Source organism: Rhinolophus sinicus, linkage group LG03 (genome assembly GCF_036562045.2).
Source record: "Rhinolophus sinicus isolate RSC01 linkage group LG03, ASM3656204v1, whole genome shotgun sequence".
NCBI lineage: Eukaryota > Metazoa > Chordata > Mammalia > Chiroptera > Rhinolophidae > Rhinolophus > Rhinolophus sinicus.
In genome coordinates, this window is record NC_133753.1 from 99,953,445 (window position 1) to 99,977,754 (window position 24,310).

General features: G+C 52.9%; 2 protein-coding genes across 2 annotated transcripts; both read right to left on the reverse strand.

Moving 5' to 3' along the window:
• Positions 1–7,847: 7,847 nt before the first annotated feature.
• On the reverse strand, positions 7,848–12,328 carry SPACDR (sperm acrosome developmental regulator). The gene is made up of 4 exons (XM_074328337.1): positions 11,634–12,328; positions 11,176–11,349; positions 10,574–10,897; positions 7,848–8,314 (listed from the first exon to the last, which is right to left on the reverse strand). The coding sequence occupies exons 2-4, from the start codon at positions 11,227–11,229 to the stop codon at positions 8,081–8,083; spliced, it is 612 nt and encodes a 203-aa protein (XP_074184438.1). The 5' UTR covers positions 11,230–11,349; positions 11,634–12,328; the 3' UTR covers positions 7,848–8,080.
• A 144-nt stretch (positions 12,329–12,472) lies between these two features.
• TSC22D4 (TSC22 domain family member 4) lies at positions 12,473–23,426 on the reverse strand. Its single transcript, XM_019752721.2, has 5 exons — positions 22,763–23,426; positions 21,253–22,290; positions 18,735–18,901; positions 13,589–13,637; positions 12,473–13,145 (listed from the first exon to the last, which is right to left on the reverse strand). The coding sequence occupies exons 2-5, from the start codon at positions 22,012–22,014 to the stop codon at positions 12,936–12,938; spliced, it is 1,188 nt and encodes a 395-aa protein (XP_019608280.1). The 5' UTR covers positions 22,015–22,290; positions 22,763–23,426; the 3' UTR covers positions 12,473–12,935.
• Between the last annotated feature and the right edge of the window lie 884 nt (positions 23,427–24,310).

Below are 24,310 nucleotides of genomic sequence, written 5' to 3' on the forward strand. Positions count from 1 at the left end.
AGTGGAACAGAATACAAAACCCAGAATTAGACCCACAGACTCACACAAATGCGCCCAACTGATACAGGTGCAAAAGGAATTCAACAGAGAAAGGACAGTCTATTCAACAAGGGGTGTTGGAGCAATGGAACCTCCATAAGCAAAAAAAAAAAAAAAAAAAAAAGAAAGTGAACCTTGCCCTAAACCTCACACCTTATACAAAAATTAACTCAAAATGGATCACAGACTGAAGTGTAAAATGTAAAACTATAAAATATAGAAGAAAATCTTCAGGACCTTCAGACTAGGGGAAGAGTCCTTAGACTTGACACCAGAGGCACAATTCAGAAAAGGAAACTTTGATAAATTGGACTCAACAAAAATAAAAATTTTTATTCTGTGAAAGGCCCTGCTAAGAGGTTGGAATGACAGTTACAGACTGTGACAATATATTTGAAAATGACATATCCAACAAAGTATATATGTAAAACTCTCAAAGCTCAAAAGTTAAAAAGAACAATAAACAGTCCAATTAGAAAATGGGCAAAACATATCAACAGACATTTCACTACAGAGGATATACAGATGGCAATTAGTTGAACATACATGAAAATATGTTTTACTGCATTAGCCATTAGGGAAATGCAAATTAAAACCGTAACAAGATATCACTACACACCTATCAAAATGGCTAAAATAAAATTTTAAAAAATAGTGTAACAGCAAATACTGGTGAGGATGTGGAATAACTGGATAACTCATACATTGCTGGTGGGAATGTAAAATAGTACAGCTGCTCTGGAAGAGCATGGCAATTTCCTACAAAACTAAACATGTACTTACTATATGACCCAGCAATTGCACTGTTGCTCCATTGAAATGAAAACCTACATTCACACAAAAATCTGTACACAAATGTTCATAGAAGCTTAATTTGTAAGAGCCCCAAACTGGAAAAACCCAAATTTCCTTAATTGGTAACTGGTTAAACAGACTGTGGTACAATGCCTCCATGGAATACTGCTTCTCAATAAAAAGCAACACACTATTGATACTTGCAACGACTTGGATGAATCTCAAGGGAATTTTATGCTGCATAGAAAAAAGCCAGTCATAAGAGGTTATATACTATATGATTCTATTTATATAATATTCTTGAAATGACGTTATAGAGAAGGAGAACAGGTCAATCATTGCCAGAGGTTATGGGGTGGAGGATTGGAAGGAGGGGAAAAGGTGGCTAAGGCTATAAAAGGGTAGCATGAGACATCCCTGTGATGGGACTGTTCTGTGTCTTGACTGTAGTGGTGGTCACATGAATCAACATGTCATAAAATTGCATGGAACTAAATACACATGCACACACACAAATAAGTACATGTAAAACAGGTGAAATCTGAATAAGGTCAGTGGATTGCGTCAATGTCAATTTCCTGGTGGTGATGTGGTACTATAGTTATGCAAGATGTTGCCATTGAGGGAAACTGAATGAAGGATAGACAGGAGCTCTGTATTATTTCTAATGACTGCATGTGAATCCACGTTATTTCAAAATAAAAAGTTAATAAAAGAAAGAAAATGGAGGACTGTGTTACAATATTTGCTATTTGCAATCCATGTCATAGATAAAGGACTAATGTCCCTAATATATAAAGAGCTCCTAGACATCAATAAGAAAAAAATAATAAAAATAAATGTGTAGACAGCCCATAATGCATGGCAGGCACTGTTCTAAGTTTTTTCCATGCATTAATTCATTAAATCCTCGCAACAAACCTGTATCATCTCCATTTTATAGGTGAGATGACTGAGGCACAGAGAAGTTAAGCAACTTGCCCAAGGCCATATAGCTAGAGGTAGAGTCAGGATTTAAAACTCAGCATTCTGACTCCAGAGTGCAAGCTCTTAAACTCTATATTAAACTTTTAAATGCTATGGGTCTCTAAAAAAAGACCCACAATACAGTATAAACATCACCGGAGCATATAAATAATAAAAGAAAAACAACTGGGTCTTAAACATAGAGGAAAGAGAAAACCAGGGAAGGTGGTGCAGAACCCCTGCACCCAGGGGACGCCTTCTTACGGCCTCATCTGCCCCAGCGTGGACAAGCCCGGCAGACACCACACCTCACTGCACAGTGCACAGACTCCACAAAAGACCAACCCCACCTTCCAAAACCTGCCCCTTTGCAGCCACTCACTGCAGGAGGCAAGCAGAGAGAAGGCTGTTCCTCAGCTTTAGCAGACAGACAGACACCAACATCCCAGGTAAGGTGGGCAGAGAGGTGTGGGGCAGGTGGGCTCAGCTTTGGAACTAAGTGTACTGGAAGGGAAGGGGAAATCCCTCCCTTAATCCATCTCCTCCTTGGAGATCTTCCTGGCTGTCTGCCCAGTCCTCCAGACTGACCCCAGGAACAGACAGGCAGGTCCAGTAACGGGTGGACAGTGCTGGAAAATCCAGCAGCAATGACCTAGGGAACAAAGAACTCGGCATGACCCACCACCACAAACACCTGCTCCCAGACCTACAGTCCTCCTGGCCCCTTGGAAAAGCTCCAGCCCTCTGAGCCCCACAGGTACTCCCCCACAATTCTATACCTCCAAGTCCTGGGGGACCATGGGCATATCTGGCAGGGGGAGGGAGGGCAGTTGCAGACAAAGGATTTTGGGCCCACAGTTCTGGAGACTAACATCTTATCTGACTGGTGACTCTTCCCTCATATAGAGAGTAAAGAATGCTCTAGAATCTTACAATCTTTTCTTCTAGTTGACCTTAGCCCTTCCACTTCTGAGAGGAAAATGGGAACAAGTGAAAATATAGTTACAGGGGCCAGCCCGGTGGCTCAGGCGGTTGGAGTGCCGTGCCGAGGTCACCGGTTTGATTCCCACATGGTCAGCCGGTGAGAGCTGCCATGAGCTGCCGTGAGGGGACGACCGGCGACTGGTGACCAATTGCCCCAGCCAGGGGGAGCACAAGGCTCATAATATCAGCATGCGCCAGGGAGCTGTGTCCTACACAACTAGACTGAGAAACAACGGCTTGAACCAGAGTGGGGTGGGGGGCGAGGCGGAAGAAAGGGGGGGGGGACAGAAAATATAGCTACAGACACCCACAAGTACATACAACAAGCACATGCACCTGTGTACATTCAGCTGTAGAAACACCCAGTGTGCATGTCTGAGAATAGCTTAGGCCAAGGCCTTCATGCCTGTGCCCAGCCCACAGTGAGGCTCAGTCAGGGCTGGCTCTCCTCCCCCAGGGCTCAAATACTAAAGTGGATGAGGCGCAAGGGTAGGGAGGGACATGAGTAGAAAGAAGATGTGGTTCCAGGACTGGGACTTTATCTCTGAGTTGAAAGGCTTAAATCAAGAATGTTTCACCTGGGTCAACTCTCTCCATGGAAGCTTTGGGCTGATAGGAAGCAGGGCTGAAGGAAGTTGGGATCACCATGTGACCCCAACCCTGAAAAGTATGTAGTGGATAAAGACAGCACAGGACTCACACCAGAACCCCTGGAAGCTGGCAGGGAGCTGAGCAATCAGTGGTTCAACCCAGCATTTTATTTGAAGAGTCGGAGGACCAGTGAAGGGGAAGTGACTCACCCAAATGTGGCAGCAAAGGGATAATAATATTGCAACCAGGTCTCTCTGTCAAGTGTTCTTCCTGCCACCCACCGCACATGCATTCTTTGTCACTTTCTAAGTGGTATTCCCTCCACAAGACAGTTGGTCCCACACACTAGGCAAAGGCTTGCTTTCTGGTTCATTCAGTACTATTTTAGGCCATGGGGTAGTAGCAGCTGAGTCTGTGTTATGCCAGGCATCATCTTCCTGATCCTCATGAAAACCCTGCGATAAGGTACTGCTATTGTCCCCATTGTACAGATGAGGAACTGAGGCTCAGAGAGGCTAACCAATGTACCCAAGGTTACCCGTGCAGGAAGTATTAGCTTAAACCACTTCCCATGCTCTTAGCTACTGCATCTCACTGCTGCCTTCCAAGTATATGGGTAAGAAAGTAAATATAATTTCAGATACTATTAAGCACTATAAAAAAATAAAGCATGGCGAGAGATAGAAGACAGTGAGTGTCTCCTGATGTCTAGGTTATTTGGTCAGGGAAAGATAACTCAAATATGTTCAGAATGGCAAGGATCCCACCACACTAAGAGCTGAGAGAAGGGCATTTTATTTATGTATTTACTTATGTATTTATTTATTTTTGAGAAGGGCTTTTTAGACAAAGGGAACTGTTGGATTTTTTTCATGGACAATGGAAAGACATTGGACGGTTTAAGCAGGGGAGTGACATGTTTTGCTGTGTGATGAATAGTTTGTAGGAGAATCCCAGGGGAAAAGCAGGACAAAGATTAGACATTTTCAGGAAATCTGACGATGATGGGGGAGGAAGGGAAAGGGTCAGGACTGTAAGAGATCCAGGGCATCTGGGACCAGCCCTCTCATTTTGCTCCCCACATTGCTAGGGCCCCCCTCACTAATAGGACGGGTAAGTTTTTAAAATAAAGAAGGACCTCTGGTTCCAGCTGGGCCCATCCATAGCCCTACCACTTCTGCCTCACGGAGTCAAGTGGCTTCAGTGGAAGGGATGTGCCTGGAGTCCAATGGAGACTGGAGGGGATTTTTGCTCCAGACTGTCATCAGGAGGCAGATTTCCCCAGGGGTCACCCTGTTCCCCATTGCTCTCTACTAGGAAAGGACTGGGGTGGGTAAGAATTTTCCTCCCTAAATCTCCACCTCAGGAGATCCCACATGCTTTCCTTCCAAATGGAAAGTTCCTTCGTAGGTTCCACCACAGGCTTTCTAGAGGGCTCTGGGCTGGATTTTGGACCTTCCCCTTCCATTCCCACCCCTTTCTCTCCCACAAGTTTCCTGCCCCCGCTTGGCCAAGCCCAGACAAGGCTCCATCATGCCTGGGGAGAAAAAGAGGGGTGAGAGGTGCCAGCAGCTACCTTGGCTGCTGGCTAAACTCACCTTCTTCCTTCCCCCCTCCCACTCCCAAGACACTAAAGAAACCAAAGGAAAATGAGAGCAATGTTCCTTCCCATAAGCCCACCGCCTCAAGCCCAGATTGGTTCCTGGCCCTGTAGCTACTCATAAGGCTATTTACCAATGACCTTCAGGGACCCAGCCTTCACCAGACCCTTCCCTAACCTCTGTTAAAATCTTAGGTCCCTGGGCCAGCCCGGTGGCTCAGGCGGTTGGAGCTCCGTGCTCCTAATTCCGCGTAGGCTGCCAGTTTGATTCCCACATGGGCCAGTGGGCTCTCAACCACAAGGTTGCCATTTTGATTCCTCGGCTCTCGCAAGGGATGGTTGCTCCGCCCCCTGCAACTAGCAACAGCAACTGGACCTGGAGCTGAGCTGCGCCTTCCACAACTAAGACTGAAAGGACAACAACTTGAAGCTGAACGGCACTCTCTACAACTAAGATTGAAAGGACAACAACTTGACTTGGAAAAAAGTCCTGGAAGTACACACTGTTCCCCAATAAAAGTCCTGTTCCCCTTCCCCCAAAAAATCTTAAAAAATTAAAAAAAAAATCTTAGGTCCCCAATTGGAAGACAAGAAGAGGAGCCCATCTCTAAGGACTTGGAGGGACTTAAACAGTGGATCTTGAGACACTGGGATCTAATAGCGAGGCACCATTCCAAAGCCCTGGGACCCATTAAACCTCAGGCTTTCCTGGGACACAGACCCTGCCCAGCTTGTTCAGCCTGGCCTGTTCAGCCCCAGAACAGTTCCTGGCACATAACAGAGATGTGATGAATAATTAATTGGTGATTGAAAGCCCTAGCAATGAGGCACTGCATTATCAGTCTGTTTTGAAAACAGGCTGAAAACAGGCTTTGACTTCAGGCCAAACTCAGGACTAATTCCCAGCAAAGCCACACCATTCTTGTGGTCAATACTTGCAATGTTACATGTATGTGTGCAAACATGTAACATGTTCTGTGTGAGCTGGACTCATTAGTTGGATGAATGAAAACATGACCGTCGGGACCGACCCGGTGGCTCAGACGGTTAGAGCTCCATGCTCCTAACTCCGAAGGCTGCCGGTTAGATTCCCACATGGGCCAGTGGGCTCTCAACCACAAGGTTGCCAGTTCAATTCCTCAAGTCCGGCAAGGAATGGTGGGCTCCGCCCCCTGCAACTAAGATTGAATACGGCACCTTGAGCTGAGCTGCCTCCTGCCTCCCTGATGGTTCAGTTGGTGGGAGCGCGTCCTCTCAACCACAAGGTTGCCGGTTCGACTCCCGCAAGGGATGGTGGGCTGTGCCCCCTGCAACTAGAAAACAGCAACTGGACCTGGAGCTGAGCTGCGCCCTCCACAACTAAGACTGAAAGGACAACAACTTGAAGCTGAACGGCACCCTCTACAACTAAAACTGAAAGGACAACAACTTGACTTGGGGAAAAAAAAAAAAAAGGCCTGAAGTACACACTGTTCCCCAATAAAGTCCTGTTCCCCTTCCCCAATAAAATCTTTAAAAAAAGAAAAAAAAATGACCGTCCCTCAGTGTTCTCTAAAAAATAAAAGCAATAACACTTCATCATAGAGCTGTTGTGAGAATTACTTACAATGAGACATAAAAATAGTCACAGTAGGTTCTTAATAAGTGGTGGGTGATATGGCTGTAGATATGGAAGTGCAGTGGACAATTAAAAGGCTCAGGGCAGCAGAGCTGTAGGGCCACGCAGCACAGTGCTGCTCCAGACTCTTGGGGGAAAAGGCCTACTGAATTCCCTGCAAGTGGGCTCCAACTCTTCCAAAGATGGGGGGAGGGAGGGGGCGGTGCTGGTGGTGGTGGTGCTGACTTTTTTAGTGAAGCGGACCTTTCCAGTTGCTCCTCACTACCCCCTTAGCTTTGCTCAGGCGCACCGCCAGCTACTCACAACCACTGGGTGAGCAAGACCCAGGAGCACGACCATAAGCATCCTCTCCCCATCTCCTCCACCCCGGCCTCTGCTGCCATCCCTTCCTCCTTCCCCATGCCACCCCAAGCCCTGTGAACCTGAAGTCCCCAAATTTTGCTGTTTTGTGAAATATCCCTGCTTTTCCTTGGGGAGCCACCACTGCGGCTTCGCATGGCCCCGCAAGAGGGCAGGCTAAGACGGAGAGGGGACTTGCGGCTCCACGGTTCCCAGTCGTGTTGCCCTCCATCCCCAACCTCCCTCCAAATCGCCATAACCTCCCACGGGGCATCTCCCCTCCCTCCCGGCTGCAGCACGAACGGTCCACTGGCCAGGACTGGCGGCCAAGGCCCCGCCCCCGTCCGCGTCCGCAGTCCCCAGGGCCCCGGCCGGCGCCGCTGCCGGGAACCCTGGGAGGTGTAGTTTTTTGGCAGCTCTCGGCAAGGCCGTGTCCAGCAGCCCTCGAGGGCCTTCCCCACAGACTTACATCCCACTGGCTGTCGCCATGTGCATCTTCAGACCCAGTGGCCCTCGCTGTGGCAGGGCCCAAGAGCGCCAGAGACCGGGCCGTGGGCTGGCTGCTGGAGGTAGGCAGTTTCCAGCAGGGCCTCTGTGGGGCCTTGGACAAGTCCCATTAATCTCTGCAACAGGCTGTCTTGCAGGACTGCAAGGGAGCACAGGCTCAAGACCGGACATGCAGCGTGTCCTCAATAAACGTGTGTACTGCTATGTTACTGTCCTGGCAGAGTTGCTACAGGCAGTTAAGTCCCTAGAAGTGTGTGTGGACCCAGAGCCAGAGCCACTGCGCCCCACACCCCCCATAGGCCCAGCGGTTACTCCCACACATATTTGGGCCAACAGCTCAGATGCCGCTCCCTGTCCCACCCAAGTTCCCCTCATAGCCTCTGGCCATCCACAAATACACTCTACACCTACTCAGAAATAGCTGATGTTTATTTCCCAACATTTTGATAATTTTTTACAAATTTAATAAACAGAATGAAGGGGAGTGTGTGGGACCCCAGGCCTGGCCCTGGGCTCCTGATGTGAGGTGACAGTATGAAAACATATTCTCACCCACAACTCCTGGTCTATTGCCCTAACCTCTCCTGTCAACCTTACCTAAGAGTGAGGTGGGGGGCTTTCTGATGAAGTGGGGCTCCCCCCTACAGAGGACTCCGTGCATCCTGTTTCAGGCCCTGAACTGTGTCAGGCTGGGGGCAAGTGTGGGCCCAGATGTGGCGCCTTCTGCATCTCTCTTGCCTGCGGGCCAGCTGCCGCAGTTGTTTCCGAATGGACCACAGCACCAGGTACACTTCCCGCAGCATCTCAGCCTCTGGGGACTGCAAAGGGGACCAGGCCCTCATTTGGGAGGTAACCGAGGTAGAACTCACAGATGACTGAAAGAGACAGAAGATGTGCACATGTAAACAGTTTGGTTTAGGGAGAAACCGCTGGTGGGACCACCTGCAGTTAAATAGCCCAGGCTTTTAATTCCACCTCCTTCATCAGGCCTCAGCTCAGGCACTGCCTCCTCCAGGAAGCCTTCTCGAGCTGCATTAGGTGTTCATCTCTAACCTTGTGTTTGCCTCATCATACCATGGTTCATCACTATTTATTCTGCAGATTCGTGTTTTCAACACCAGAATAAAAGATCCTGGAAGACAGGGACCACATCGGACCCACCTTTGAGTCCCCACTAGTATTTCATGGAAAATGTGTTAAAATGAAGACGGACCTCTATCTCCAGCCAGAGCTCCCCCCATGACCTCCAGGTCTGTATATTCCACTACCTCTTAGACATCTCCCTGCAGATGTCTTACCGACATCTCAGCTCATCTTGTCCCAACACCGAAAGTCTGCCCTTGCTCCATTACTGTACCCCCAGTGAATAGCTGCCGCCTGCTCTGACTTCTGTCTCTCCCGATCCCCTCACCATCAGCCAATCGACCACCTGGAGGAACAATTCTACCTCTTAAACATCACTCCAATCCATTAACTTCTTCTACCTGATGCCTCTCCCCCAGTCCAGAATATCCTTCCCTCTTAGCCTGGACTGCAACACCTCCAATGAATCTTCCTGCCTCTCTCTTTTTGTCCCCTTCTGACTCTCCTCCAGAGGGCAGCCAGGTGAACTGTTGGTTTTCTTTTTTTTAATTAGTGCCATAATACTTCAAGGACAAAATTAATTGATTTGGTAGTGATCTATACATTTCCCCTTTTTAAATTAAGTTTTTGACTTTGAGATATTATAGTTTCACATGTAGTTGTGAGAAATAATGGAGTTCTTATATACCCTTTATCCAAGTTCCCTCAATAGTAAAATCTAGTACAATATCAGTTAGGATATTGACATCGACACAATCCACTGAACTTACATTTCCCCAGTTGTACTTGTCCGTGTGTGTGTGTGTGTGTGTGTGTGTGTTTAATTCTACCCAATTTTATATCATATGTGTATAGGCTCATGTATTGGATACATAGGCTCATGTATCCAATTACCATGTAAAGATACAGGAGATGTCCATCACCCAAGGATTCCTCATGTTGTCCTTTTATAACAAACCCACTCCCCCACCCCACCTCTGCAGTTCCTAGCAACCACTAAACCACTCTTCAGTTCTCCATTTCTATAATTTTGGTATTTTAAGCATGGTACGTCATATAAATGAAATCACATAGTATGTAACATTTTGGGATTGGTAATTTTCACTCAGCATCATTCCCTTGCAATTCATCTAAATTGATGAATCCATAGTTTGTTACTTTTTATGGCTGAGAAGTATTCCATGATACAGATATATCACAGTTTAACCATTCACCCATTGAAGGACATTTGGGTTCCTTTTGGCTATTATAAATAAAGCTGCTATAAATATTCACGTACAGATTTTTGTGTGAACATAAAATTTCATTCATTCATTAGGATAAACGCCCAAGAGTACAACTGCTGCATCGTATAATAATTGCATATTTAGTGTTATAAGAAACTACCAAACTGTTTTCCAGAGTGGCCATACCATTTTATGTTCCCACCAGCAATGTAGGAGTGCAGGTGAGTTCTCTAAATCAAAATCTGATTGTGTCACTCCTCCACTCAAATGTCTGCAAGGGTTCCTATCGCTCTTAGGGTCAAATTCAAACCCTACAACTGGCCACCCACCCTGCCTTGTACTAGCTGGCCCTCAGCTCCAGGGTCGCTTTACTCTGACCCATACACCTTGGGCCAGCCCTCCACACATTATTCTTTCTTCATGGAACGGAACCCTCCACTCCCTCCACCTTTCCCTAAGCAACCCCCACCCTGCCTCAAGCCAAGCTAAATCCTTTAGGTCTCAGCTTCACCCCTTTTGTTAGAAAGGCCTTCTTTGACTTCCCAGGCCCGGACGAGGTGCCTCTCTCCTGGGCTCCCACAGACCCCTGTGCCTCCTATGTCATACCCCTAAGATACTGACCCAACAATGCCTATAATCTTGTCTATAGGCCCCTTAGTTTGGATAAATCTTGTTCACCATGTATCCTCGGAGCCTGCCTCAGTGCCTAACACTTAATAGAGGCACAGAAAATAAATTTTGAACAAGTAAATGGTGGGAGGAATGAGTCATGGGGGATGGCAAGAGTGGGAGGGCTGTTGGGGACAAGGGGGATATGGTACTGACCTTCCAGCTGCACATTTGCCAGCCGGACTGCAGAGCCGAGACCATGAGCATGGAGACAGACTTGACGGCCGTCCCGGGCAGCTGCAGCAAGGACCGGCCCCTGTGGCCCAGCTCCACCTTAGCCCCGTCTGTTGTCTTGGCCAACATGCAGGGATCAGCCGCTTTGGGGAACACTTCCATTTTGGAGGCCTTAGCCTCTTTGGGGGGCTCAACCAACTTGAAAGTTTCAACCATGCTGGGAGCCTTCTCTACCTTCAATGCACTTTTCTTGGAGTCAGGGTATTCCAAGACAGTTGACTTAGTTTTGTGTTTCCAGAATAAAACCTAAGAACCAAGACAGGGAGAGGAAGGATAGGAGAGAGGGCCAGAGCGGAGACAAATTCAGAAGAAGGGAAGGCACAGAGGGGATGGGACAGTGTGTGTCCCAGCCACCTCCCTGGCTGTTTTACCCCTCACATACTCCCTTCCCTGTCTTGTTTGGCCACAGGATGCCAGGAGGGGTGGGAGCCCAGGTAGGAGGCGTGTTTCTGTGACCTAGAGGTCACCGGCCAGCATCTCCCACCCCAGCATGGCATGAGCAAGGGGCCGTCTCTGAAACTCACCGAGTAAGTAATCTTTCGCCACATCCATTGGAAGAACCTCATGACTATAGCCATTTCTCCCAATACACGAGCCCCAAGTAGGAGGCAGAACCAGCATTTGGTACAGTGGAGGGGGGAGAGGGCGATAGAACAGGCTGCAGGCCAGTGGCCACCACCTAAGGGGTCTCTCAGGAACTTCAAGCACAGCAGTGAAGAAAGAAATAGAGAATCCAGTGGGAAAGCTCACCCTGACGACTCATCCTAGGCCTTTCCTCCCCCCCCTGGGACAGGGAGAGGAGTCAAAGTGGATGAGAACCCAAGCAGAGGGAGAGTTCTAGCCCATTGTGAGAGCCTGGCTGGCCTTGACCCCAACCCCCGAAGCCCTTCCAGGACCCCCGAGGCAATCCTGGCACACTCAGCCCTCTTTCCCCCAGGTCCAGGGAAGGGGAACTAACATTTATGGAGCACCTGGTACTTACTGGGCATTTCCGGTGTATGACGTCCTGTAATTCTCATAGCAGCCTCCAGGTAGGTGTCTTTGTCAGTGCCATGTTACCCATGAGGAAGCTGAGAGTCAGAAAAACCAAAGAACCTTCCCAAGGTCATAAATCTAGGGAGCTATAAGGATGGAGTCCACCCTGGGTTGGCCTCCAGTATCCAGCTCTCCACTGGTTCCCTCTAGTCTGGGGTCAGAGTCCTCTTGAGGCAGAGGCTGCTGTTTTCACTTCTTCCCCACTAGATGGGGTCCTTTTCCCTACCTGGTCTTCTGCCTGGGACAGGAGCGGAGCCCAGGCTGTTAGGGAGGGGCCTGCTCACCCACAGGGCCAGGTCCTCAGCCAGCTGGGGGTGGAAGCCACGGAGGCTGCCGGCCAGACCTGGCGAGGGCACTGTGTGCCCGGGGAGCCTGGCCCACACCCAGCACTGAGACAAGAGGCCCATTCAGGGCCCCCTGCCCCGCCCCCAAGCAGCCACCCGGATCCAGCCCGCAGAGGGGACACGCTGGGAAGCCGGGGGTGGATCCTGCACAATCACCAAAGGCCTCATTGTTTCCCTGTTTCCCCCCTAGCACGTGGGTGGATGCCCCCCTCCCCCTCCGCTCCCTCTGCCTCGCCTTGCCTGCCCCTTCCCAGGACCCTGCAGGCCACTGGCTCCCTCTTCCCGCATCTCTTTTGACCACTCATGTCTAAGCCACATTAAACCTCCCCAGTTTGGGCAAGGTCTCCAGGGGAGCCCACAGCCTCGGTCTTTCTCCCACAAGTAGAAACTGCCAGTGCAGGCCCCCGGTCTGGACACAAGCAACAAGATGCCAACTTCCAGATTCAAGTTTCTTCGGATTTTTTAATTATAATTATTATTTTAATAACAACCTGAATCCCAGAACTTCCAGATACTGTCCATACTCCCTCCCCTGGGCAGAGAAGAGGGGGCACTTTAAGGGAAGAAGATGGGGATGGGTGTCTGCCAAGAAGCCTCCAACTCCCCCAAGCCATCTATTGCTGGGGGTCCCAGAACACTGACACCTAGAGAGGGAGGAGGGGGCTCCATCTAACACCCCATCCTGAAGCCCTTCCTCCTCCGTCAAGGCCTGGGGATACGCCAGCCCAGTCCCTGGGCACTAAGGGGAAATGGAGGAAGGGTGGGGAAACAGGCCGATTCTGAGCCTTCAATTCCCATCCCCGGGGAGTCAGGGGGTATTAAAGCTGCATAGGAAGAGGGGGCAGGTGGCTGGCACAAGGCCTGGCATCTGTGGCAGCCCCCAAAGGCACATTGTGAGGGGAGGCTCAAACGGAGGGCCCGCTGGGTGCGGGGGGCCCAAGCCTTGGAACCCCCGAGGAGGGCAGCTGGGCTAGCTGCTCAGGGCTGGCGAGGGCACGCAGCAGTCCGTTCTCCTGCTCCAGTGCGGCATTCCGCTCTGCCAGGTCCCGGATCTGCTCCTTCAGCACCTCCACCTCCTCCCGGACCGCAAACATGAGGTGGGACTTCACCAAGTCCTGGGGGCCCAGGGACAGGCAAAGCATCAGGGGTCCCAGGCCATCCCAGCCTCATCCCCTACCCAGTGCCTTGAGGGACTGAGTGTGAGAGTTTCCCCCCAAAATCCCAGACAATAAGGGACCACTGGGGAAGAAGCAAAGCAGGGGAGGGGGGGAGGAGGGTGGCGAATAAAGCCAGACAGGGGCAAGGTCAGGGCTCAAAGACAGATGGGGGCCAGGAGCCTGGCCAGAGACCAAGGGAAGCAAAGGAAGGGTTCAGGTGGAGACTGGAGGGGATGGAAGACCCAAGGGAACCCAGGTGGGAGCGGGTGGCGGAGCTGGAAGTCAGTGTTCCCTAACAATGAGGACAGCAAGGGTGGAGCAGCAGGACAGCTAATGGAGGCAGGGCCTGGGGCATCAGCACATGAGCTGGGACCTCCTGGGACCAAGATGGCTTTTCTTACCATGGCTTGTTCGATCTTGTTGTCAATGCCAACCAGGCTTCCGGAGCCACTGGAGAGACACAGGGAGATGAGAGGTGAGGAGGAGGAGCAGGTGCCAAGCCAGGTCTCTGGACACCCCAGCCAGCTGCCTTCCAGGTGCTTCTCAGAGCAGGATCTGGCCTCCTCCACAAGCCCCTTCCCTGCAGCCTCCTGCCCACACCCCAGCCTGTACCTGTGACAGTAGAGAATCAGGGAGAGGAGAGTTTTGTCCATCCCTCGGCGGGGTGAGGGCCGCTGCCCAGGGCCCCCCAGGCCCCGGTGGTGTGGGGGTCCAGATGCCCCTCGGATGGGGGATGCTCCCCGAGGAGAGCAAGGAGAGGAGACACAGCCCCTTTTCCGGGGAGGCCCTGGAGCCATCCCCACCACTCGGGTCTCAAATGATGATACCAGGGACTTAACAGAGACTCCTGGCTGGGCCATCCCCGAGGGGCAAGGGTCCCCAGAACCCCCACCCCCAAAGGGAGAGGGCTGTAGCAGAGAACTGCCTGGGGGGCTCAGAGCCCCCCGGGCAGAACGGGGTCTGGTTGGTGCCAGGCAGGCAGAGAGAAGACAGTGCCCAGGGGGTGCTGGTCTGAAAGATATACACCGCCCCCCAGGGCAAAGCCTGGCTTCTATTGGCTCCTCAGGGACACGGGGACCCCCTCCCACTGGTTCCATGGTGGGCGGGAATTCCCAGACTCGGTCAGTGCCAGTGTCCCCTTCTCACCCTGGCACCAGTCCCAGAGCAGAGGGGAGGGGGCCGGCTGAAGGAAGTCAGCTGGTGGGCTGGGTAGGAGGAGGGACTGGGGACCAGAGGCCTGGGTCAGGGAGGGGTGTGAGGGGTGTGAGGGGTGAGGGAGAGCCTGGCCCTGAGAGGCGTCTCCCTGCCTCTGACCCCATCCTGCTCCCTTTGGACTAATGCTGGCCTCCCTCAAGACCTCTGTTCCTCTCAGCTGGGATATGGAGTATTTCTGATATGCTTGTGGTCTTCCTTGGGTTGTGAGCATCCTCCCAAACACAAAGCTCACATCATGGGTGATCCCTGGTACCTAGCCACAGGGTCCCGCTCCTCCCATGGTGAGGGCCAGGAGGAATGGTTACCATGGCAACAGAACAGAGCCCAGAGTCCTGAAAGACAAGTATAACCTATGGTCCTGGGTCTGGGGTCTAAGGTCTTGAAGGGAGTAAGGGCTTCAGGAGAGGTGGGAAGGTGAGGAGAGTGGGAAGGTGGGACACCGGGAATAGGAGCAGGGGCTCTGAAGACCCCTGGAAGCAGATGACAGGACGGGGAAAACAGGCCTGGCTGCAGTTTGTTAAGTGGCCACGAGAGGTCGACTCAGGCCTGGCACAACAGTTCCAGGGCCAGGCTCCGGGTCCCAGAACCCAACTCTCTCTCAAGCCAGTCTCTCAGAGGCCCAGGGCCTGCACCAGCTTTTGTGCCCTGCCTATAGCCTCCAAGCCTCCGTCTCCCCACCACTCAGGCCCCAGGGTCCTGCCTCATCCCATGGCTCCCAACTCACCGCTGGCCAGCTTACACCTCAGCCCCAGGGCCAGCCCTCCACCAGTGCCCCATGCTGCAGAATCACCAGTCCTGCCCTCCAGCTCCCAGCTTCACCCCTCAGAGTAGGTGGCCCCAACATGCTGCATCCTGCACTCTTGTGCTCTCTTGTCAAGCCCTCTCTCCTGGTTGTCAGTTCCAACTTGCTTGGGGGGGGGGGTGCGGGGAGGATTAGTACTCAATTCAAGGTGACCCTTGGATGAGGCCCTGCAGCCAGGAAGGGAGCACGAGGGAGCTGGGAATTTTCCATTCCCATCCAAGCTCTGGGTGCAGAAGGCGCTGACAGGTGGGTAACCAAAGGGGTGACCAGGCCTGAAAAAGCAGGACAGGGTGGGGTAGGGGAAGGACACCTGGGACTCCTGGAGTTGGGGTGGGGAGAGGACAAGTTTAAGAGTGGAGGGCAGCCTAGCCAGCTGGAGAATCAAAGCCGTTTTCAAGCTATTTCAATCTGTGAGACATGGGTGGAGACTAGGCCACCACAGAACCCCCCCCCCCGCCCCTAGCCCCCAGTACACATAAACACACAAGGCCAATGAGGGGCAGATTCACAGGAACAGCAACCCTAGCCTTGCTTGGCAGACACTTGGGTAAAGATGCCAAGTAAGTTGTTCGTTCTTGCCAGAAATAAAGGAATACTACCATAATAAACATTTGTTGGCTGATAGATGAGTATCTCCTGTTTGTCTAGTGCTGGAGAGTTTTTGACAGCACTTTCCACTGTCACATCCTAATATTAACACTTCAAGGGACCAAGACTCTGGCTGGTAACCCAAGTCCTCCCTTTGAGAACCCCGAGGGAGGGCCGGCAGCACTGTGCTTGAATTCCTAGGCAGGGTCAGGAGCCGGAAGCTTAGGGTTGGCTGGGTGAGATCAGCTCTCACCATAAGCCCAAAAGGCGACATTATGCGAATTAGAACAAAATATCCCCTTCTTCAAGACACTTATTGCCATCTTCCGGAAAACTGTCATGACTTCAAGTGTCGGCGGTGACTTCAAATGTGAGTGGCGCCTCCTGAAGTTGTACAGGGCATGACATGCACAACTGGGGACTCTGGTTCTGCAGGACACTTGGGTCCTGGGCCAAGGACAGCCCTAGAGTTGGTTTTCTTTTTTTGAAGGTCAAATGAAACAGCCTCAAAATAAGGATCCAATAAAGAAGCAGGACATTTGGGAGAGGTGAGGTTCTGATCCTGGGGACAACGGCCAGACCTGCTCTCTCGCTGTGTTCTGAGGAGCCCCCAGGGGCTGGGTCTGAGGCCAACAAAGTGGCATCTGGCTGCCCTGTCTATACTCCCTCCCGGATCTGTGGTGTCTTTGGGGTTGGTCCAGGCCAGGAGTGGGGGAGGATGGCTCCTTGCCCAGCTTGGGAGAGCTGTCCCTGCCTCTGTCCTGGAAAGAAAGGGCATCCTAGAGATGGTTGCGTCCTCCTCTTCTCTTGGGACAAGGCATCCAGTAGGAGAGAGGAGAGAATATGGTGTTGGGGTCAGACTCAGGCTGTGATTGCAGGCCTGCCACTTACTAGCTGGGCGACCTTGGGCAAGTTTCTAAAACCCTCCTCCTCTGAGTCTCAGTTTCTCCATCTAGAAAGTGGGTATCATGGGATTGCTTTTAAGATTATGTGACATAAGATGTAGCACGTGACCCAAAGGAGGCACTGGATATAAATGTACTTTTTCTTTCCTGAGTTTCTGGAATTCATTCCTTATGTCTGGATCCTTCATGCTGACCACCCACCCATCCAGGCATCCACCTAGCCACTTATTCAAGTACCTCCCAACTGCCAGGCCCTGTTGAGGACTCAAAGGTTCTTGTAATCCAGGGGCACGTGAGCAATCTGAATTTACCAGGTACCCTCTGTTCTCCCAACCCCCGATTCTGGGATTGGTCAGGCATCCTCAACTCCCCATCTAGGATGCAGGCACTTAATACCCCAGCCCACTTCCCTCTCAAAAGGGAGATCCCATGCCAATCAGACTCTGTTCTCCTGCCAGCTCTGGGCACACCAGAGAGGTGATGTGGGGGCCCCCATTCCAGGGGGCCAAAGGGGTGGCCCAACCCAAACCCGCTGGCCCAGCAGGGTGGGGTATGGGGGGCTGGGCTGGGCCAGAGCCCCAGAGGCTTGCAGTGGAGCAGGGTAAAGTGGAGGCTAGGAGCTGGACTGGTCAGACTGGGGTGAGTGGAGGGGATGGGACAGAGAGAGGGAGGGAGGGGACACGCCAAAAGAATAGAGCTGAGGAGGCTTATAGAGGCAGAACTCCCTAAGAGAAAGCAGGAGGCTGGGCTCTGAAATCAACAGGGGTGGAGGAGGGACAGGGAGCCCTCATGCCAGGGAACCTCCCAAGTGGGAGGGGAAGAGGGAGGGAAGAGCTGAGAATAGCAGAGATGGCGGCAGGTGACTCTCCTGGCCCTGGACGACCTCACACCTCAGAGATTCCTGAGACCCAGACCCAGGAGCCAGGAGCGGCCCTGCCCATACCCACTTTGTTCCTCATTCTCCTCAGCCCCAGCCAGGCCCCTCGCCTTCCATCCCATCCACCAGTTTCCAGCCATCCCTTCTCTTCCCATTCTGGCTCCCAGCTTTCCCCAAAGCCTCAGGTTCCTTTCTTTCATGGTACTCACTTCCTGATTGTGTTGAAGGGAAGGAGAAAGGACACTCAACTCGGAAATAAGTACCCACCACCCACTCACTCATTGCTAAGCCCCGCCCCTTGTTTCCTTCCAAACCGGAAGTCCCTCCCCCAAGGCCTCAAACAGGAAGTCCCACTCCTCCCTCCAAAATAAAAGTTGCAACTCCCTAGCCCTTCTCCTGGGTTCCTATCAGTCCACGGCCAGAAAGGAGCAAGCAGCCTGGCTATCTGACTCGCAATTTCGTTCCTCCCTTTTCAGCTTGCTTACGTTCCTATGTTGAAACCTAGCCATGGAAACAGGAAGTTCTGCCCATCGTGCCACCAAACTGAACAGGACATTCTCTCCTGAAGGGCAAACCCCCGCAGATCTGCTCTCTGGTGCCTTCCCTGTGCCCCACAGCCATCCTCTCCATGGCTTTGGCTTGGCCACAGGGAGGACTCAGCCCCCATGGTATTCCTAGCACAGAGAACAGGACCTTAGGGACATGCTTTCTTGGTACTAGAGATCCTAGGATCCTAAAATAGTCCACATAGACTATAAGGATGTTACTGCTAAAAACAGGAGTCGCATTCCCCCCTGCAGGGAGAGGGAGACGGGGAACTGGGAGGAGACTAACTCCCTATTCTTTTCTCCTGCCAGTTAAGTTCTTCGGGTTGGCCAGATGATCCCTAAATCTACAAGAGCTCTGGAATTTGACAACAATGACTCCCTTCAAACTCTAAAAAAGTACTATGATTTGACAATCCTAAGCCAGGGAGTCCCACCCAGCTCTCTCCACAGAGGGGGAGTGCATCCCAGATCAGCTATACCCAGTGTGTTATGCCCAGGCCAGGTTTCTCTGTTTAAGAGGTAATCTCCAAGTTCAACTTAGGGGAAGGACACCTACCAGGCAGTGTCATGTGGCTATCCCAGATGCTGGGTGGAGAGCCAGAGCTCACCTACCTATCATCATCGCTGTCCAGATGGCCACTGATGGCCAGCATGGAGCGGGCCAGGCTGAGGCTCTGGGCTGCTGCTGCTCCAAAGGGGTCTGGAGACTTGTGAACCAGACTGGCATCGGGGAAGAAGTAGAGGGCCGGGGAGCTGGGGCGAGAGTCGAGTGAGGGCACCTGGAGGCAGAGAGGTAGGAACTGTCACATTGAGTATGAGAAAGGAACCAACCACCTTACAACTTGCCTAGTAGTCTTCCTCCCTCTCCATCTCTCCCCACATTCCCCCACTCTCTTCCAAGGACCCAACAGTCCTGACCCCACAGGTCTAGGGAAAGCATTGGGCAGGTATTAGAGGCAAGGAAATAGTGCACACCCTGACATCTGGTTGAGTGGTTTCCAAAAAGTGGCTCACAGGTATCAGAAAGGGGCTCTGGTCTGCACGCCAGCACGCTTCCACCAGCTGAGCCAGAACCCCTAATCAGAGGCTGGTTATTCTGTCCCTCCTTCTCCTCGGCCTATCTTCTGTCTGCCTTCAGTTACCTGACTTCTTAAGGCGATTTAAATGTCACTTCCTCAGAGAGGCATTTCCCCATCGTTCAACTAGTAAATTCCACTGAACTGCTCTATTTTTTTTTTAGCACCTAACATTATCTGAAATTAAAGTATTTTTGCCTCTTTGCTGCTAGAAGGTAAGCTCCAGAGGGCAGAGCTTAGTTTGTTCAACAGCTATTTGTAGAATGAATGAATCCTCAGAAACTGGTCCTCCACCCCCCAATCCCCCACCACCACTATACCCATTCAAGCCTCTCCTCTCAAACTTCTCGAGACTCAGGTGAAGTTCTGCTCCTGCTCTCTGGCCCTGGGGTGGGGTAGGGGGAGAAGTTGTGGAGATGCGGGAAGGCGGAGACTGGGCGTGGACCCACACAGCCCAACAGGCGCTGGGGGTGGCTGCAAAAGGGCGGGGGCCACAGGAACAAGACGCCTCTGTGAGGCCCCAGGAGGCCCAAGCTTCTCGGAAAAGCCAAGAACAGAGAGTCCAGCGTGGTTAGAGGGACAGAACAGAGGAAGGGGGCTCAGGTGAGGCCCCTGGCCCTCCTCCTGGCCCCTGTTAGAGGCAACTGAGGGAGAAGAGGCATGGGGGAGTGTAGAAGGAAGATTGACTTTGGGGCAAGGAAGCAGCAGCACAAACACATGCACACAGGAAAGGATCGGGACGTGAGAGAAGAAAAGGGGGCTGGAGGCATGAAGGAAGAGGGGCAGGGTCTGTGGGGCCCAAGGGAAGCTCAGGCAGGGCTTCAGGATAGAGAGATCAGAAGCTGCGGGTAGAGAGGGCTTGCTTTGGAAGAGTTCAGGGAAAGGGACCAATAAAGGAAACAGCATCTTCTCCCCCGGGGTAGGAACTGAATGAAAGAGCTCAAGAAAAGTAGGGGGGCGGGGGTAGCATGAGAGATGTGAGCTTAAGGCCAGGAGGGGGTGGGGGGAGCTGGTCCAGACTGGTCCTGACAGGGCCCAGACATTCAGTCTTAGGTTATTTTTATACTGTGGTTTGTGCCCAAGGCCAGGAAGGGGAAAAGTTCCCATCCTCACACTCCCTGACTTTCCTCCTACAGCCCAAGGTGTTATTTTCTCCTCCAGGACAGACATATCCAACTCCCACATCCCTGGCTGCCCACCCCTTGCCCCAGAGACCCAGGCATCCTGCCCCCCAGCCCAGACTTGTTCCTCTTTTGGAGACAGGAAGCAGAAAGAGCAAAGGATTTAACTCTTTCTCTACAGCTTCCCGCCTCTCTCTCACTCCGTGGTGGCCAGCCCCAGTTATCAATCTTGGAGAGGCCCAGACAGGCCCAGAAGCAAGGAACTGAGACAGACAATTGGGGGTGGAAAGGACAAACCAACAAATCCCCATCCTTGTAATGGGATTCCCCCACCACCTAATTCCTCAGTTTCTCAGAGAAATTTGGCTTGGGACAAAGCTAGAGAGGAGCTGGGATGGGTGGCTAGTAGGAAGAAAGAAGACCGCCACCTTGGGGACAGGGCTGCAAAGGAGACAGCAGAATGCCTACTTTTTGCTCCTCCCTCCCAACCCTGGTAGCTCCTCTCCCAGGGGCCCAAACACCAGCCCTGCCTAGGGCCTCCACCCTCAATGCCTGAAGGGTGAGACCAAGACAGAAGGTAAAGGCCACAGTGAGGAGGGCACATCTCTGTAATGGAGAGATGGGACTGAACTATGGTGCATGGAGATGGAGACTTGGGCCAAAGGCAACAAATGAAAGGCCGAAGAGAAAGAAAGAAGGTGCAGAATGTGGGGAGGAAGGACCCTGAGAAATAAAACAAAGGCTGTGTGAGGAGTAGGAATGGCAGGTGAGATGGAATTCCAAGTGAAGTGGCAGGAAGGAAAAAGAGGGACTGTCTGATCTGACAGGTGATGTTGGAGTGGGGAGAGGTCAGTATGGAGGTGGACTCCAAGGCCAAGATGGGCAAGCACCACCCCTCAGGTGTCTCCCCACACCCTGGAACCCAGTTCTTACCTGCCCCATCTCCTCTGGAGCAACCAACTCCGTCCTCAGCCGCAGGGCACCATCCTTAGTTCGGGACAGTGGAGGGGTCCCAGCTGCTGGGCCCCCAGCCTCCACTTCTACCCTCAATGAGGGCAGGGGCGTGGCAGCCCTGGATGTGCCGGAGCTATCCCCGGCCCTGGGCTCTGGGGGGCGCTGCTGGGGTGGGGAGGCCGACTGAGGGGGTGTCTCCACCTTGGCCTTGCCAGGCACTGCCAGTTGGCCCAGCCCCGCAGTGAAGGAGCGGGCCTGAGGTCCAGGGGAGGTGGGAGGCGGGCGGAGCCAGGAGGTGGGACCCTGAGACAGGCCTGGCTGTGGAGTAGGGGCACCCAGGCCCAAGCTGGCCAGCTCCAACCTGGAATCCAAAGATCTGCCCCCAGCGCCCCCCGAGGCCCCTCGAATCCCCTCCAGGAGCCGGCCGAAGCTAGGGGGCTCCAGGTCTCTCTCGTAAACATCCACACACGTCCAACGGCCACGGCGATAAGGCTCTCCCAGGCCCTGGGGCAGCTTCACCACCCGGAAACGGGAGGCAGGGGCCCCAGGCGGCGGGGAGCCGTTCCGGGGGGTGCCCTTGCCTCCTGGCTCGGCGTTGGGCTCCCCATTGGGCAGGCGGGGCGGGGGCCCAGTGGGAGCTGGCAGGGTAGGGGTATCTGGACCCCCTGGGCTCCCGGGGCCCTCGTAGTCCGTGGTGACGCTGGTGATTTGGAAACTACTCTTCTTCTTGCCCCCACTCATGGTCCCTGGGGCTCAGGACTGGACCAAGGTGGGCGGGGGCGAGGCGGTGGTGGCTCTTCGAAGGGGCTCAGGCGCCCCTGGAACAGGGGGGCCACATGGCGGGGACGTCAGGGCCCCTGGGGACATCTGAGTCCGACATGGTGGGAGTGCCTTGCAGGAACTGGGGGTGCCTGGTTGGTGAAGGGAGAACAGGGTAGGGGAGGCGGCGAGAGGTGGGGGCAGGGGCAGGTTTTTCCTGCTGCTGTAGCTGCCGAACTCCAGAGCTGAGTTTGCAAACTGGAAAAAGAGAGAGAGAGAGAGAGTGTGTGTGTGTGTGTGTGTGTGTGTGTGTGTGTATGTGTGTGTGTGTGAGTGAGAAAGCAGTGGGCAGGCCACCTCCGAGGCTTCCTCTCTGGGGAACAGAATGGGGGAGGAAGGGGAAACCGCCAGAGACCCAGAGACAAAGAGACAGGCAGAGAGGACAGAGACCAGAGCGGAGGGTTCCGTCAGAGCCAGCGCACAGAGCAGGAAGAGGCAGCCCAGACCCAAAGTTGGGCATTTCTCGCCTGGGATTCAAACTCACGGGACCCAAGTCATCCCAAAAGCAAGGACTCCAGGGCCTGGGTGAACAGGGGTGATGCCCCTCCTCGGCCTAGCCCGGCTGCACCGACGCGTCTGCGGGTCCTCAAGGCCCCAGCACCCCAGATCCCCCATCCCTAGGGCAGGCCCTGCCCGCCGCCCCAGAGCCCCGCCCAACCTAGATCCCTACCTCTCGGCCTCAGCCACCAAGCCGGGGGTCTCGGACACCTAAGATGTCGGGCTGTCCTTTCTCTGGGGCCTCCTGGCCCCAGCAGCGCGGGAGGCGCAGGCGGCTATCAGAGGCTGTCCAGTCCTCTTCGGGGGCCGCACCTTACCCCACAAGGCATCTCTCCGTGGAAAGTTTGCGCTCCGGAAAAGAAGGAACTCCCGCCTCCTTGGTGGAGCCCAGGCGCGGCCTTTGAAACCCCAAGTGTCTCTGGGCCGATGCGGGAGGCGGAGGCTTAGCCCCCCGATCCTCCAGGTGGAGCCGCCTCGGTGGTCGGGGCGAGTGGGTCTCCCAAGTCTCCTCCCTCGTGGCACCGCTGGGTCTCTCCGCTGCTCAGCAACTCTCTGTTCTGTCTCTCTCTTTCTGGGCTGTTGACAACCCCCACACCAGGAAGTCCTGCCTCCTCGGGCCTGCTGACTGCTCTTCTCCTCCTCCTCTTTCCCCTCTTCCTCCCCTTCCTCCGCCCTCTCTCCCTCCTGGGGCTCCCGGCCAGCTGGCTCGAAGCCAGGCCTGCCACCGCCGCTGCTGGTGCAGTTGCCGCTGCTGCTGCTGTTGCTGCTGCTCCTGGGGCCCCGACCAGGCTCCCTTAACCCCACACCTGCTGGGCCCTAGCCCAGCGCTTCCTTGGAGAAACGGGCTGTGGAGGGCGGAGAGAAAGGGGAGGAGCCTGTAGGGCGTCCAGGGATTCCCTTACGTGTAGGCACTTGCTGCCATTGGCCTGCAGACACACAGAAGAGTAGGAAGGAACAGACCTGGAGCTCTCCTGGCACCTGCCACCCCAATAAGCACCCAGTAAATGTTATGGTGCTGCTGCAGCTGTTATTGCAATAGCTTCATTGGTTTTCACAGTCACTGTATGAGGAACGTACTGTTATTCATCCCTGTACCTATATTAAAAAGTGGATTATTATGAATATTATTATAATTTTCAAACATGCCTCACAGTAGAGAGAATGGTATAATAGAATCCCAAGTAGTCATCATAGAGTTTCAACAATTATCAACTCACAGTCAATCTTGTTTCATATATACCCCCAATATTTTCTGTTGTACTGTACTAGAGTATTTGAATCAAATCCCAGAGATCATATTATTCCTCTTCTTAAATGTGGAAATAGAGACCCAGGAGGTTCAGAAAGGCTGTCAGTGGTAGAACAGAGACATTCCACACACTCAGGTATGTCCCCGTCTGGTCTCCGTATAGAAAAAACGTCACGCACTCATGTACACGTAATCACCCATACAGATACACCTGAGGACAAACCACTGGCCCCAAGCATGGTCCCTTCTCCCACCTCTCACCTGTGCCACCTCTCCCATCCTATCCCTTGCTCACTATGGAAAATACACACACTCCTAAAGTGCTGACCATGTGCTTGGCGTGAAAGAATAAATCTCTATCTGCCATTGTCTCTTTATTGGCACCCCAACCAACATTCTGAGAGGAATTATTTTCGCAAAAGCTACCTCTGCCTTCACTCCAGTTCGGAAAGAAATGGATTCTAATTAATT